Source organism: Salmo salar, chromosome ssa03 (genome assembly GCF_905237065.1).
Source record: "Salmo salar chromosome ssa03, Ssal_v3.1, whole genome shotgun sequence".
NCBI classification, from domain to species: domain Eukaryota; kingdom Metazoa; phylum Chordata; class Actinopteri; order Salmoniformes; family Salmonidae; genus Salmo; species Salmo salar.
The window spans coordinates 94,311,905-94,326,747 of NC_059444.1; the positions used below are offsets into that span (position 1 = coordinate 94,311,905).

A 14,843-nucleotide genomic window follows, 5' to 3' on the forward strand; every position below is an offset into this window, starting at 1 on the left:
GCCCCAATTTCGTGATATCCAATTGGTAGTTACGATCTTGTCTCATCTCTGCAACTACCCTACCGACTCCGGAGAGGCGAAGGTCGAGAGCCATGCGTCCGAAACACAGCCCTGCCAAGCCGCACTGCTTCTTGACACACTGCTCGCTTAACCCGGAACCCAGCCGCACCAATGTGTCGGAGGAAACATCGTCCAACTGTCAACCGAAGTTAGCCAATTTTGACTGTGTGGCTGTGGTAACTAGTGACAACCCCTTATAGCTTTTGGCTTTCCATAACCGCTAGTGATGCGCGAACCGTCTCTCTACAACACATTCGGAGCGCAGTCTACGTCTTGTCTTACACAGCTAATAGGTTTTTGGACATTCAAATAAAACATTTGTTAATACTGCTGTTTTTATAATACTATATTTGCTGTAGGTTAAGCATTCAAAGGACCGTTATGCCCGCACAACATAGGCCATGTACAGTGGGCTATGGTAGCTGGTCTATTTATGAGATAGGCCTATATGTCGGGTCTTAAAGGCGAATGTCTTTGTTTGGGTTCTCAGTATCAGACTTTCTTCAAGATGGAAACAGAACTGTGTCACAGTCAATCCGTCCCTTTTAAAGCTGCGATCCAGGAAATTAATCGAACTTGGAGTTTTGGCTTTAAACTTGTCCATGTGAAGACATTCCAAGGATGCGCGGGAATGGAGAGCGACCCCAGATGTTTTATTTGTATTTATTTAACCTTTATTTAACTAGGCAAGTCAGTTAAGAACACATTCTTATTTCCAATGATGGCCTACCCTGGCCAAACCTCTGGGCCAATTGTGTGCCGCCCTATGGGACTCTCAATCACGGAGCTAAGCAGTGTTCCTCCCTGGATGGGAGACCAGATGCTGCTGGAAGTGGTGTTGGAGAGCCAGTGGGAGGCACTCTTTCCTCTGGTTTAAAATAAAAATATCTCAACGCTCAAAGACAGTGTAGGGTGCTGTCTTTAAGATGGGACGTTAAACTGGTGTCCTGACTCTCTGTGGTCACTAAAGATACCAGTATTGTAAGAGTAGGGGTGTTAACCCCAGTGTCCTGGTTAAATTCCCAATCTGGTCCTCATACTATCATGGCCACCTAATCATCCCCAGCTTCCAATTGGCTCATTCATCCCCCTCCTCTCCCCTGTAACTATTCCCCGGGTTGTTGCTGTAAATGAGCATGTGTTCTCAGTCAATTTACCTGGTTAAATAAAAAAACACCCATTGCAATTGATAGTTCCTCAGTATTTGAAAAATCTTTCCAACATCACCAAGCACGGGAAACTCTGAGGGCCCAGAATAGGCTAGTTGATACAATGTTGCAAGTTCGGCAGTGACAGCTTCCGGACCGGGCCACGTGACGGCTTGATAAAAATGTTGCACTTCACTAGCAATATCTCAAATCAAGACAGATAGAAAGGGAGGCAGACAGGCGGATTAGAGAGATTAATGTGATTGAAAGAACCAGGAATGTTCTACTGTTTTTATTTGTTGGCTTTGTTATTTAACGTAGTTGATGATGGAAGTTAAATCCTAGTTATTTAACGTAGTTGATGATGGAAGTTAAAGGCCTAGTTATTTAACGTAGTTGATGATGGAAGTTAAAGGCCTAGTTATTTAACGTAGTTGATGATGGAAGTTAAAGGCCTAGTTATTTAACGTAGTTGATGATGGAAGTTAAAGGCCTAGTTATTTAACGTAGTTGATGATGGAAGTCAAAGGCCTAGTTATTTAACGTAGTTGATGATGGAAGTCAAAGGCCTAGTTATTTAACGTAGTTGATGATGGAAGTTAAAGGCCTAGTTATTTAACGTAGTTGATGATGGAAGTTAAAGGCCTAGTTATTTAACGTAGTTGATGATGGAAGTTAAAGGCCTAGTTATTTAACGTAGTTGATGATGGAAGTTAAAGGCCTAGTTATTTAACGTAGTTGATGATGGAAGTTAAAGGCCTAGTTATTTAACGTAGTTGATGATGGAAGTTAAAGGCCTAGTTATTTAACGTAGCTGATGATGGAAGTTAAAGGCCTAGTTATTTAACGTAGTTGATGATGGAAGTTAAAGGCCTAGTTATTTAACGTAGTTGATGATGGAAGTTAAAGGCCTAGTTATTTAACGTAGTTGATGATGGAAGTTAAAGGCCTAGTTATTTAACGTAGTTGATGATGGAAGTTAAAGGCCTAGTTATTTAACGTAGTTGATGATGGAAGTTAAAGGCCTAGTTATTTAACGTAGATGATGATGGAAGTTAAAGGCCTAGTTATTTAACGTAGTTGATGATGGAAGTTAAATCCTAGTTATTTAACGTAGTTGATGATGGAAGTTAAAGGCCTAGTTATTTAACGTAGTTGATGATGGAAGTTAAAGGCCTAGTTATTTAATGTAGCTGATGATGGAAGTTAAAGGCCTAGTTATTTAACGTAGCTGATGATGGAAGTTAAACGCCTAGTGTTGCTTCTGAGTTCTATGCTCTCACTTCTTTAGCCACCAATGGATCACAGTGTATCAGTGTGTCCATATGGCAGAGGTTGGTGCTCTCGCCATAGTTGAATTTAAACTTTTAGATCGTTATCATTTTAATTCAGATTTGTATGATTAACCACGTGACATGGATTTTGAGAAAGGAACGTTTTATTATTGAAATTAAATTGTTCCACTAAAATGCGCATATAAAAATAATCATAACTGGCACGCAGATCGGTAGAAATGATAGGATAAATTGTAAGCTTCCCCAAAACTTGAAACTCACGAGCTGTGCAGCCATAAAAACAATGTGTGAACGTAGAAGGTCCCATGAAAAAACGAGCCCCCCTTTGGAAGTCAAAGGCCCTTCCAACTGATTGGTTCTGGCGCCAGATCTGTATTAGGTTATAAGCTCTAATTGGGCTACACCAGGTGTCAGTTAGGCTATAGGCCCACTGCTAGACTAGACACATCAGGCATGGTTCTCATAAAGCTCATTAGTATATTAACAGTCCCACTAACAACCCCTTATAGGAAAAAATCATGTCAAATGTTTTAAAGGATTTGGCATTGAGAATATTTGATTAAAGTCAGCCTCAAGCATATCAGAATAGCCCCATTGTGTTTAGGGAAGTTAAATCCAACATTTCTGAGAAACTGCTGCACAGCACAGATAACTCCTGCCTGTGTGTGTGTGTGTGGCTAGCTCTCTGTATCGATGGTGTCTTGGTCATAAATATACCTCAGAGAATGCTTGGCCTGGGGGGGCCTGCCATGGTTGGTGATGTGTGGCGGTGGCACTAAAACCCATTGCTTTTTCCCTTTGCTGAAATGAAACTGTAAATCTCCAGAGTGCATTACGGCTCTCCATGGAGCCATGGCTAGCCATTACTCGGTGTAATCAGTCAGGCTCCTGAAGCTATGTTTGTAAATCTAATATATTGTGATGGTGGTGGTGAGTATGATTATTACAGACTATGTGTATATGGGGGTAAGCAGAATATATTGCTGAAAGTACACACACAGCAAAGATGATTGCAATACTGTAGTGTCCTCCAGGTTTGCAAGGTCACCTGGCCGGGATATGGAGAGTAAATAATGGATTGTATTTATATTGAGCCTTTCAGTCTGGTTTAAATAATTGTTGCTGACCGTATTTCAACCTGCTGTTGCACAATGAATACAGACCAAGGCCAAGCCACTTTATGCAATTCTGTTCATCAATATTTAATTTAATCAATATAGAATTTATTCAACAACATCTATTCATCTAGGGGCTCCCAATTGGTGCAGTGGTCTAAGGCACTGCATCTCAATGCTAGAGGCATCACTACAGACACCCTGGTTCGAATCCAGGCTGTATCACAACCGGCCTTGATTGGGAGTCCCATAGGGTGGTGCACGATTGGCCCCGCGTTGTCCTGGGTTTGGCTGGTGTAGGCTGTCATTGTAAATAAGAATTTGTTCTTAACTGACTTGCCTAGTTAAATAAAGGTTAAATAAAATTCAACAAGGTAATAATTAAGGCAATGACAACATGGTTATGAGGCTTAGGATACAGCTAGGAAGTTGTGTTACTACTGGTATACAATGTTATATCTATGCTGATTATGCATGTTCTATGAATTGTATTTCTATTGTAGTGACCTTTAATCCCAACACCTAGCAACCTTGTCAAGAGCTTTGGATCTCTTGGTGTAACAGCTAAGGTGTTGGGTTGACAGACGCTGGACCTGGGTTCGAGTCCTTGTCAGGAATGCCCCCTGAGTTAGCTATACTATAACCCACCCCTCCTCTCTCTCCTCTCAGATCTAAACTTAGAGGACCATGGGAGGTGTGGTGGTGGACGAGGGACCTGGGGGGGGTGAAGGCACCAGACGGGGGGTGGGGCTGGGCTGTGCTGTCCGGCTGTTTCGTCATCACTGGGTTCTCCTACGCCTTCCCCAAGGCTGTCAGCGTGTTCTTCAAGGAACTGATCAGAGAGTTCGAAGTGGGGTATAGCGACACAGCATGGATCTCATCTATACTGCTGGCTATGCTCTACGGCACAGGTAGAGAATTTACATACACACACAGGCAGGTACACGGGGGGGCCTCCCAAGTGGTGCGGTGGTCTAAGACACTGCATCGCAGTGCTAGCTGTGCCACTAGAGATTCTGGGTTCGAGTCCAGGCTCTGTCGCAGCCGGCCGCGACCGGGAGACCCATGGAGCGGCGTACAATTGGCCCAGCGTCGTCTGGGTTAGGGGAGGGTTTTCCAGCAGGGATGTCCTTGTCCCATCGTGCACTAGCGACTCCTGTGGCTGGCTGGACGCAGTGCACGCTGACACGGTCGCCAGGTGTACAGTGTTTCCTCCGACACATTGGTGCTTCTGGGTTAAGTGGGCATTGTGTCAAGAAGCAGTGCGGCTTGGTTGGGTTGTGTTTCGGAGGATGCACGGATCTCGACCTTCGCCTCTCCTGAGTCCGTACGGGAGTTGCAGCGATGGGACAAGACTGTAACTACCAATTGGATACCACACAGTTGGGGAGAAAAAGAAATAGACAGGTCACTGATACTGTCTAACACACACACACACACACACACACTGATACTGTCTAACACACACACACACACACACACTGATACTGTCTAACACACACACACACACTGATACTGTCTCACACACACACACACACACACACACACACACACACACACACAGATACTGTCTAACACACTGACACATAGATTCAATATGTGTGTGTTCCTCTCACTGCAGGTCCTCTGTGCAGTGTGTTGGTGAATCGTTACGGGTGTCGTCCGGTGATGATGGTGGGGGGACTTTTTGCCTCTCTGGGGATGATTCTGTCTTCCTTCTCCACCAGCATCATCCACATCTACCTGTCTACTGGAGTCATTACAGGTTGGTCCACATCTACCTCTCTACTGGAGTCATTACAGGTTGGTCCACATCTACCTGTCTACTGGAGTCATTACAGGTTGGTCCACATCTACCTCTCTACTGGAGTCATTACAGGTTGGTCCACATCTACCTCTCTACTGGAGGTTGGTCCACATCTACCTGTCTACTGGAGTCATTACAGGTTGGTCCACATCTACCTCTCTACTGGAGTCATTACAGGTTGGTCCACATCTACCTGTCTACTGGAGTCATTACAGGTTGGTCCACATCTACCTCTCTACTGGAGTCATTACAGGTTGGTCCACATCTACCTCTCTACTGGAGTCATTACAGGTTGGTCCACATCTACCTCTCTACTGGAGTCATTACAGGTTGGTCCACATCTACCTGTCTACTGGAGTCATTACAGGTTGGTCCACATCTACCTCTCTACTGGAGTCATTACAGGTTGGTCCACATCTACCTCTCTACTGGAGTCATTACAGGTTGGTCCACATCTACCTCTCTACTGGAGTCATTACAGGTTGGTCCACATCTACCTGTCTACTGGAGTCATTACAGGTTGGTCCACATCTACCTCTCTACTGGAGTCATTACAGGTTGGTCCACATCTACCTGTCTACTGGAGTCATTACAGGTTGGTCCACATCTACCTCTCTACTGGAGTCATTACAGGTTGGTCCACATCTACCGCTCTACTGGAGTCATTACAGGTTGGTCCACATCTACCTGTCTACTGGAGTCATTACAGGTTGGTCCACATCTACCTCTCTACTGGAGTCATTACAGGTTGGTCCACATCTACCTGTCTACTGGAGTCATTACAGGTTGGTCCACATCTACCTCTCTACTGGAGTCATTACAGGTTGGTCCACATCTACCTGTCTACTGGAGTCATTACAGGTTGGTCCACATCTACCTCTCTACTGGAGTCATTACAGGTTGGTCCACATCTACCTCTCTACTGGAGTCATTACAGGTTGGTCCACATCTACCTGTCTACTGGAGTCATTACAGGTTGGTCCACATCTACCTCTCTACTGCAGTCATTACAGGTTGGTCCACATCTACCTCTCTACTGGAGTCATTACAGGTTGGTCCACATCTACCTCTCTACTGGAGTCATTACAGGTTGGTCCACATCTACCTCTCTACTGGAGTCATTACAGGTTGGTCCACATCTACCTCTCTACTGGAGTCATTACAGGTTGGTCCACATCTACCTGTCTACTGGAGTCATTACAGGTTGGTCCACATCTACCTCTCTACTGGAGTCATTACAGGTTGGTCCACATCTACCTGTCTACTGGAGTCATTACAGGTTGGTCCACATCTACCTCTCTACTGGAGTCATTACAGGTTGGTCCACATCTACCTGTCTACTGGAGTCATTACAGGTTGGTCTACATCTACCTGTCTACTGGAGTCATTACAGGTTGGTCCACATCTACCTCTCTACTGGAGTCATTACAGGTTGGTCTACATTGACAGTCCTCTCCTGTCCCCCTGTCCTCCAGGTCTGGGCCTGGCGTTGAACTTCCAGCCATCTCTGATCATGCTGAATCGCTACTTCAGTGAGAAGAGGCCCCTGGCTAACGGCCTGGCTGCTGCTGGGAGCCCTGTGGCCCTCTGCTGCTTATCACCTCTGGGACAGGTATTACACTACACCCCTAACGTCTGACCCCTAGCCATAACCCTGCTGCTGGGAGCCCCATCACCCTCTAACGTCTGACCCCTAGCCATAACCCTGCTGCTGGGAGCCCCATCACCCTCTAACGTCTGACCCCTAGCCATAACCCTGCTGCTGGGAGCCCCATCACCCTCTAACGTCTGACCCCTACCCATAACCCTGCTGCTGGGAGCCCCATCACCCTCTAACGTCTGACCCCTAGCCATAACCCTGCTGCTGGGAGCCCCATCACCCTCTAACGTCTGACCCCTAGCCATAACCCTGCTGCTGGGAGCCCCATCACCCTCTACCGTCTGACCCCTAGCCATAACCCTGCTGCTGGGAGCCCCATCACCCTCTAACGTCTGACCCCTAGCCATAACCCTGCTGCTGGGAGCCCCATCACCCTCTAACGTCTGACCCCTAGCCATAACCTTGCTGCTGGGAGCCCCATCACCCTTTGCTGCCTCTCCCCTCTACATTACACCTATAACCTTTGACCCTAACCCTGACCTTAATTCTAACCCTGCTGTCTCTTCCAGCTGTTGCAGTACCAGTACGGTTGGAGAGGAGGCTTCCTCATCCTGGGGGGTCTACTGCTCAACTGCTGCGCTTGCGCAGCCCTCATGAGGCCCCTAGTGGCCCCTCCTAAAAGCACCCAGCTGGAACTGGAAGATGTAGAGAAGGAGGGAAAAGAGTTGGAGGTAGAGAAGACCCCGTCCAAACGCAAACCGCTCCTGGACTTCAGTGTGTTTAAGGATAGGGGTTTCCTGATCTACACCATAGCTGCGTCTATTATGGTGAGTCAGAACAGGAACAATACTGTGTTATGTCCCAAATGGCATCCTATTCCCTTTTATAGTGCACTACTCCTGACCAGAGCTCTATGCACCCTATTCCCTATATAGTGCACTACTTTTGACCTAAGAAGTCCTAAGAAAACTGAAATTACAATTCAATAATTGAAAAAAAGGGTCTTTATTTTAAATTACTTCTCAATAAACTGCAAAGTAGAAGCTATAGTTCTATTTTTTAAATTTATTTTTGTATTCATGTCACTTGACTGCAATTAAATTGTCTGCCTTCATTTCAAATTGACATTGTTAAAGTTCATCTGATCCTATCCTAGGTTCTGGGTCTGTTTGTGCCGCCGGTGTTCGTGGTGAGCTATGCCAAAGAGCTGGGCAACGAAGACACTAAGTCGGCCCTCCTCCTAACCATCCTAGGCTTCATAGATATCTTCGCCCGGCCCACCTGTGGCATCATCGCTGGGCTGAAGTGGGTCAGGCCCAGAGTTGTTTACCTGTTCAGCTTCGCCATGATCTTCAACGGATGCACTGACCTGGTGGGATCTCAGGTAGGGCTGGACATGGAATTACAGTAATGTGTTGGCTTGTTGAGGCTGGACATGGAATTACAGTAATGTGTTGGCTTGTTGAGGCTGTGTGTTGGCTTTTGAGGCTGGACATGGAATTACAGTAATGTGTTGGCTTGTTGAGGCTGGACATGGAATTACAGTAATGTGTTGGCTTGTTGAGGCTGGACATGGAATTACAGTAATGTGTTGGCTTGTTGAGGCTGGACATGGAATTACAGTAATGTGTTGGCTTGTTGAGGTTGATTTGGTTGTCATGTGTACATTTATGTTTGCTGTATTGACTAATGATACATACAGCATCTAAACTATACATATGTGTTGTTAACATCCCTGTTGTTACTGTATTTTGTATCCTGAGTATCAATACCGTTACTGTTGGTATCCTGTAAATACTGTAAAATGTTACTGTAAATACTATCTGGTTTCCATGTCCCCTGCAGGCGAAGGACTACCCGTCTCTGGTGGTGTTCTGTGTGTTCTTCGGGATCTCCTACGGCATGGTCGGGGCGCTACAGTTTGAGGTTCTCATGGCGATCGTTGGCACGGAGAAATTCTCCAGCGCTATAGGACTGGTGTTGCTCATGGAAGCTATTGCTGTGCTGGTGGGACCACCTGGAGCAGGTTAGTACACACAGGATTAACAGGTGGAGGTTGGGTTAGGGTTTGGTTAGGGTTTGGTTAGGGTTAAGGTTAGGTAAATATAATGTAGAATTTATCCAGTTCCCTCTCGTCTCTGATCTCTCTCCCCTCTCCCTTTCTCCACGTCTCTCTCTCCTTCCCTCGCTCCACCTGTTTCTCCTTAATCTCTCATCGCCCTCCTCCCTCTCTCCATCCCTCCTCAGGTCGACTGCTGGACGCCACTAAGAACTACATGTACGTGTTCCTGCTGGCAGGAATTGAGGTGGTTCTCGCTGCCGTGGTCCTAGCCACGTGTAACTTCCTGTTCATCAGGAAGAAGCCCGCGGAACCCGCCGCGGAACTGGAGAACGGAACGGTTTCTGCGGAAATGGAGCTTCTCAACAAGCCTGTTGCCGCTGAGGAAGAGGAGGAAGTAGAGAAGGGGGAGAAAGAGGTGAAGGAGATGGAGGAGGAGAAGGAGAAAGAGGAGGTGAAGGAGATGAAGGAGAAAGAGGAGAAGGAGAAAGAGGAGGTGAAGGAGATGGAGGAAGCGGTTGAGAAAGCGAAGGAGGACGAGGAGGACAGTGAGAAAAAGAAGGAGGAAGAGAAAGAGAAGGAGATCAGGCCTGAGAGTGTAATGGGGGTCTCAGAAGAAGTGGAGCGCTTCCTTAAAGAACCAGAAGAACAAAATGGCGCCGTGCTCTCCAGTTCTGAGACACGTCTGTAGGAGGAAGAGAACCTGGTACAGGACAAACTACAGACTTTACACTTAAACACTGACAAGGGCACTTTAAAGGGCACTAAGAAATGTACTCCACAGTGTACTTTGAAGGGCACTAAAACGTGTACTTAGAAGTGGGCCAAGAAAGTGCTTAGAGAAGCATACTGGGGAAGACAGAGCTAGTCCTAGCAGTATCCTCCTGTATGTAGTTGAGGTGTTGTGTTGTGTAGCTGTTCTCTGTGGGGCTGTGTGCCATATCAACAACAATAACACACACAATCATAAAGTGAAAGTGATAAATGTCAAGTGAATAACCGTGTTAATAGTGTTGTACACTGCCATGTGAATTGTGAAGCTACCAGTGTGTAGTGCTGCAGGGCGATATGGTATACACCATGTTGTTGTCTGTAATAATATGGAATAAATACCATCCTTCCTACCACTGTTACTCTGGAGCACAACATTAGAAGTGTTCCGGAACTTTAACCAAACCCAGTGTGGAACATTCCGCTGTCATTCAACATTCCGTTGAGTGGCAGAATGAGGAATGAATGGATACCTGGGTATTGTCAGATGCATATCATTTCACTCAGAGCTTTGACACAGACGTTTAAAGGTATCGTGATGTTGAACGGTTGAATTTCACTCTGTAACCTTTATTAGACTAGGACACACAGAGAGGGAGGCCAATGAGAACACCAGACTAGTATCCCATGTTACATTCCTAATGGCACCCAGAGAGAGATAGCCTGCTTCTGTTTGTTTCAGTGTCATAACATTAACTATGATGGCAGAAATAGGTCACACTGTTTCTAGAGTTCACAGTTTAATCTGTAGATGCAGCGTTTGAGTCCCAAATGGAACTCTTCTCCCTATATAGTGCACTGCATTTTACCAGGGCCCATAGGGCTCTGGTCAAAACTAGGGCACTATATAGGGAATAGGGTTCCATTTGGAACAGACATTATTAGGTCTGGCAGAACTAGCTGACAGAAACCAGTCCAGAGAAACCAATGACCTCCCATGCAGATCTAAAACACAGAACTTAAAAAATGTAATGATACTTTTATTATGTCAGTATTTGTTAAGGAAGGCTAATAGCCTCTCCATTTCATGATAAGTTGTATTTATGTACTTCCTTGTTCACTGCGTGTGTTCTGTTTTCTAAAGATAACTTGCAGTGAGACTCTGTGCTACATGTTAACTGATAAAGACCATGTTACGTAGCGGTGTGGCTATTATTTTACCTTAGTGCATCCCACACGGCACCATATTCCCTATATAGTGCACTATTGGCCCTGGGCAAAACTTTTTTAAATGTATTTAATCTTTATTTAACTAGGCTAGTCAGTTAAGAACAAATTCTTATTTACAATGATGGCCCAAACCCGGATGATGCTGGGCCAATTGTGCACCGCTTTATGGGACTCCCAATCACGGCCGGTTGTGATACAGCCTGGAACCGAACCAGGGTCTGTAGTGACGCCTCTTGCACTGTGATGCAGTGCCTTAGACCGCTGCGCCACTCAGGAGCCCCCGAAAGTAATAGGGACTAGGGTCCCACTAGGGTGCATAGTCACTTTAACTCTACCTACATGTACATATTACCTCAATTACCTCGACTAACCTGTGCCCCCGCACATTGACTCTGTACCGGTACCCCCTGTATACAGCCTCCACATTGACTCTGTACCGATACCCTCTGTATATAGCCTCGCTACTGTTATTTATTATTGCTCTTTAATTATTTGTTATTTTTCTATTTTCTTCAATTTTTTATTTATGAATTTTTTACTTCAGTTTATTTTAGTAAATACTTTCTTCACACTTATTTTTCTTAAAACTGTATTATTGGTTAAGGGCTTGTAAGTAAGCATTTCACTGTAAGATCTACTACACCTGTTGTGTTTGAAGTATGTGACAAATAAAATTTGATTTGATTTGGGATGCATCCCTTGTTTATCTGTTGGGAGCTATACAATGAAACTAAACACCTCAAAGAGTTGATGGATCTAACACCTCAACGAGTTGATGGATCTAACACCTCAACGAGTTGATGGAACTAAACACCTCAAAGAGTTGATGGACCTAAACACCTCAACGAGTTGATGGAACTAAACACCTCAACGAGTTGATGGAACTAAACACCTCAACGAGTTGATGGAACTAAAAACCTCAACGAGTTGATGGAACTAAACACCTCAACGAGTTGATGGAACTAAACACCTCAACGAGTTGATGGAGATAAACACCTCAACGAGTTGATGGAACTAAACACCTCAACGAGTTGATGGAACTAAACACCTCAACGAGTTGATGGAACTAAACACCTCAACGAGTTGATGGAACTAAACACCTCAACGAGTTGATGGAACTAAACACCTCAACGAGTTGATGGAACTAAACACCTCAACGAGTTGATGGACCTAAACACCTCAACGAGTTGGAACTGAAAATACCACATAAACAACAAGGCAGAATTTAAAGTCCAGGTTTATTGTTCTTGTCAGTGGCTCAGTATAGATGATATGTTTATAATCTTATTCAAGTTTAGATCCTGACTATTTAATTGGAGTCAGTTCTGATTATTTTGTTATTTGGCACTTCGGTCACGTCAGATAGTAGATGAGACATGAAGACTTACAGTACCTTAGAATATTTCCCAAACTCATTTTGGTTATCAGAGCACTTCCAAGCACGACTCTGTGGAACCATGTGTTATTTATGTCATACTTGTTCTGAGGATACACCTTGACTGTGTGGAACCATGTGTTATTTATGTCATACTTGTTCTGAGTATACACCTTGACTGTGTGGAACCATGTGTTATTTATGTCATACTTGTTCTGAGGATACACCTTGACTGTGTGGAACCATGTGTGTTTCTGTCATACTTGTTCTGAGTGATGAATAATGACTGAATAAACGGCCATGTTCTAGTTCTGGGGTTTTGTTGACGTCCCTCCTGTTGATGTTAAATAAGGAGAGAGCTGCTCTCGCTACCCTGCCTTCCCCCGTGTGTCCTCTTTTTAGCGTCTGCTGCTTCCATTGAACACGTCACCTCTTGCCTCCGGTTCTGTGGTAAAATCGTTACACAAACCACATGCACGTACACACACACAATCACAATGTTCCGTGCTGAGGTCATTTCCTGTGTATGTTGCTTGTTGACATGTTGATTCAGGTTGGGTTCAATTGTCAGTTGAGCAATTTCATTTCTGTTTAAACTTCCTAAAGAATGCAAACAGATTAGTCATTTTATTAATTGCACAACTACTGATAACACACTCCACAAATATGTCCCTTGTAAAATATTGTTCTCTAGTTTCAAACCGCTCTCACGACCTCAAAACAGACGTCTCTTAGGGAGTATTAGTGTTTCTATGCTGTGGTACTATGCAATGTATCACTAAGGTCTATAGTCCTAACCTCTATGATCTACGTGTGTATTGTGCTCAAAGTGTGTGTACTGTTTGTCAATGTCTTTGAAGACTAACAATATACTTCCTGTATTAAATGCATTGATGTACTTACACAGGCCTCTATGAGCCTGTATTATATGTGAACTTCTGGGTGAACCTGGGGTTTACTCATCAGGAACCAATCGGAAACAAACGGGTCGAAACAGGGAGGGACCTTCATGAACTTGTCCAATAAGAAAGTCTTGTTTTGACTAGCTTCATTCTGCACTGATCTGTAAGCGGTTGAGCTGTGGAAGTAAATTGTTCATAAGCATCAACCATAATTATTTCTACCACCTATCCTATAGTTTCAGATCTGTGTGTAGATGAAGCAGAGGAGGCGTCTTTAGACTATTGGGACGCAGCCATGTGGCCTTAATGCTTGCTATGACCTCACCTGGCCTCACCTGTGTGAAGATTATGTTTGCAAAATTCCAGGAACTTTCAATAAAATTCCCTGTTTTCCCAGAAATCCTGGTTGGAGGATTCTGAATTTCCAGCTTATTCCCTCTAGATAAAAAAAAATCCTCCAACCCAGATTTCGGGAAATCCAAGGAATTTATTGAACATTTTGCAACCCTAGTTAAGATGGCGTACTGTATGGCTGTCGTCGTGCGAGCTCGAACCAAACTTTGCTATTCTGTGATTCTTTTGGCATTTCTCTTTAAAACAAATAGTATCTACTATCATGTCTTATGATCGACAATAACTTCTGAACATCATATCAACAGTTACTAACCTCAATTCTGGCTTCAACCAGAGACTCATCTACCCTGTTTAATTCCCACCCAATTGTCAAGCTACCCCAGAGGAAACGCCAGCATTACAGAGCCAGGAGAGGGGGGGTCCTGGCGAGATTAAGGCGAAGGGAAAACCGGTCATCTCTTCATTCTATTGTTTTGACCAGTCACTTGGTAATAATAAAATGCATGACCTCCAATCACGGATTTGCTATCAACGGGACTCTCATAACTGCTATGTTTTCTGCTTTTCTCAAAAATGACTTTTGGACAAGATCCCCCACATGGCTATCCAACTTGATAGATTTCTCCATTCACCAAGCAGACAGGACATCGGATTCAGGAAAATCGATAGGGGGAGGAGTATGCCTCTTCATCAACAGCAAATGGTGTGTTGACTCTAGCGCAGTGGAAATCTCTACCCGAAGTTCATCCGTGTTGGAATACCTGATGGTTAAATGCCGACCCTTCCACCATTTGAGTAACAGCCAGCAAGATGAACACAGAGGAGCGAGAAAGAGAGACGAATGATGTGGTGCGCATACTGGACCTGCACATACAGTATGTGCCGTAGTACGCACTTTCCGGGGACCACTTTTGGCTCGTGAGCGCTACTTTCAGAACTACTGGCTAAAAAGTATACAAAAGTACTGGGGAATCTCTAAGACAGGTAATGCCCAACTTCAATCAACATGTCTCCTTCACCACTAGAGTGGATACAGTCCTAGACCACTGTCACTCTAACCACAAGCAAGCATACAAGGCCCTCCCTTGTCCCCCCTTCGGCAAATCAGATCATGACTCTATACTACTGCTTCCTGTCTACAAGCAGAAGCTCAAACAGGAAGTACCCGTGACGTGTCCCGTTGAGAA

At 44.7% G+C, this 14,843-nt stretch overlaps 2 protein-coding genes across 2 annotated transcripts in view; one reads left to right on the top strand and one right to left on the bottom strand.

Moving 5' to 3' along the window:
* The window catches only part of LOC106606201 (dihydrouridine synthase 1-like (S. cerevisiae)), a 31,859-nt gene extending 31,700 nt beyond the window's left edge, over positions 1 to 159 (bottom strand). The window contains exon 1 of the mRNA XM_045715856.1: positions 1 to 159. This exon is cut by the window's left edge and continues 127 nt beyond it. The gene's annotated coding sequence lies outside the window, so the exon portion shown is untranslated.
* A 3,783-nt stretch (positions 160 to 3,942) lies between these two features.
* On the top strand, positions 3,943 to 12,711 carry LOC106601989 (monocarboxylate transporter 4). Its single transcript, XM_045715854.1, is given in 8 exon segments — positions 3,943 to 4,335; positions 4,337 to 4,529; positions 5,240 to 5,383; positions 6,901 to 7,037; positions 7,595 to 7,852; positions 8,182 to 8,409; positions 8,871 to 9,051; positions 9,273 to 12,711. Coding segments are annotated over 8 exon segments (1,674 nt in total). The 5' UTR covers positions 3,943 to 4,305; the 3' UTR covers positions 9,776 to 12,711.
* Positions 12,712 to 14,843: the final 2,132 nt, after the last annotated feature.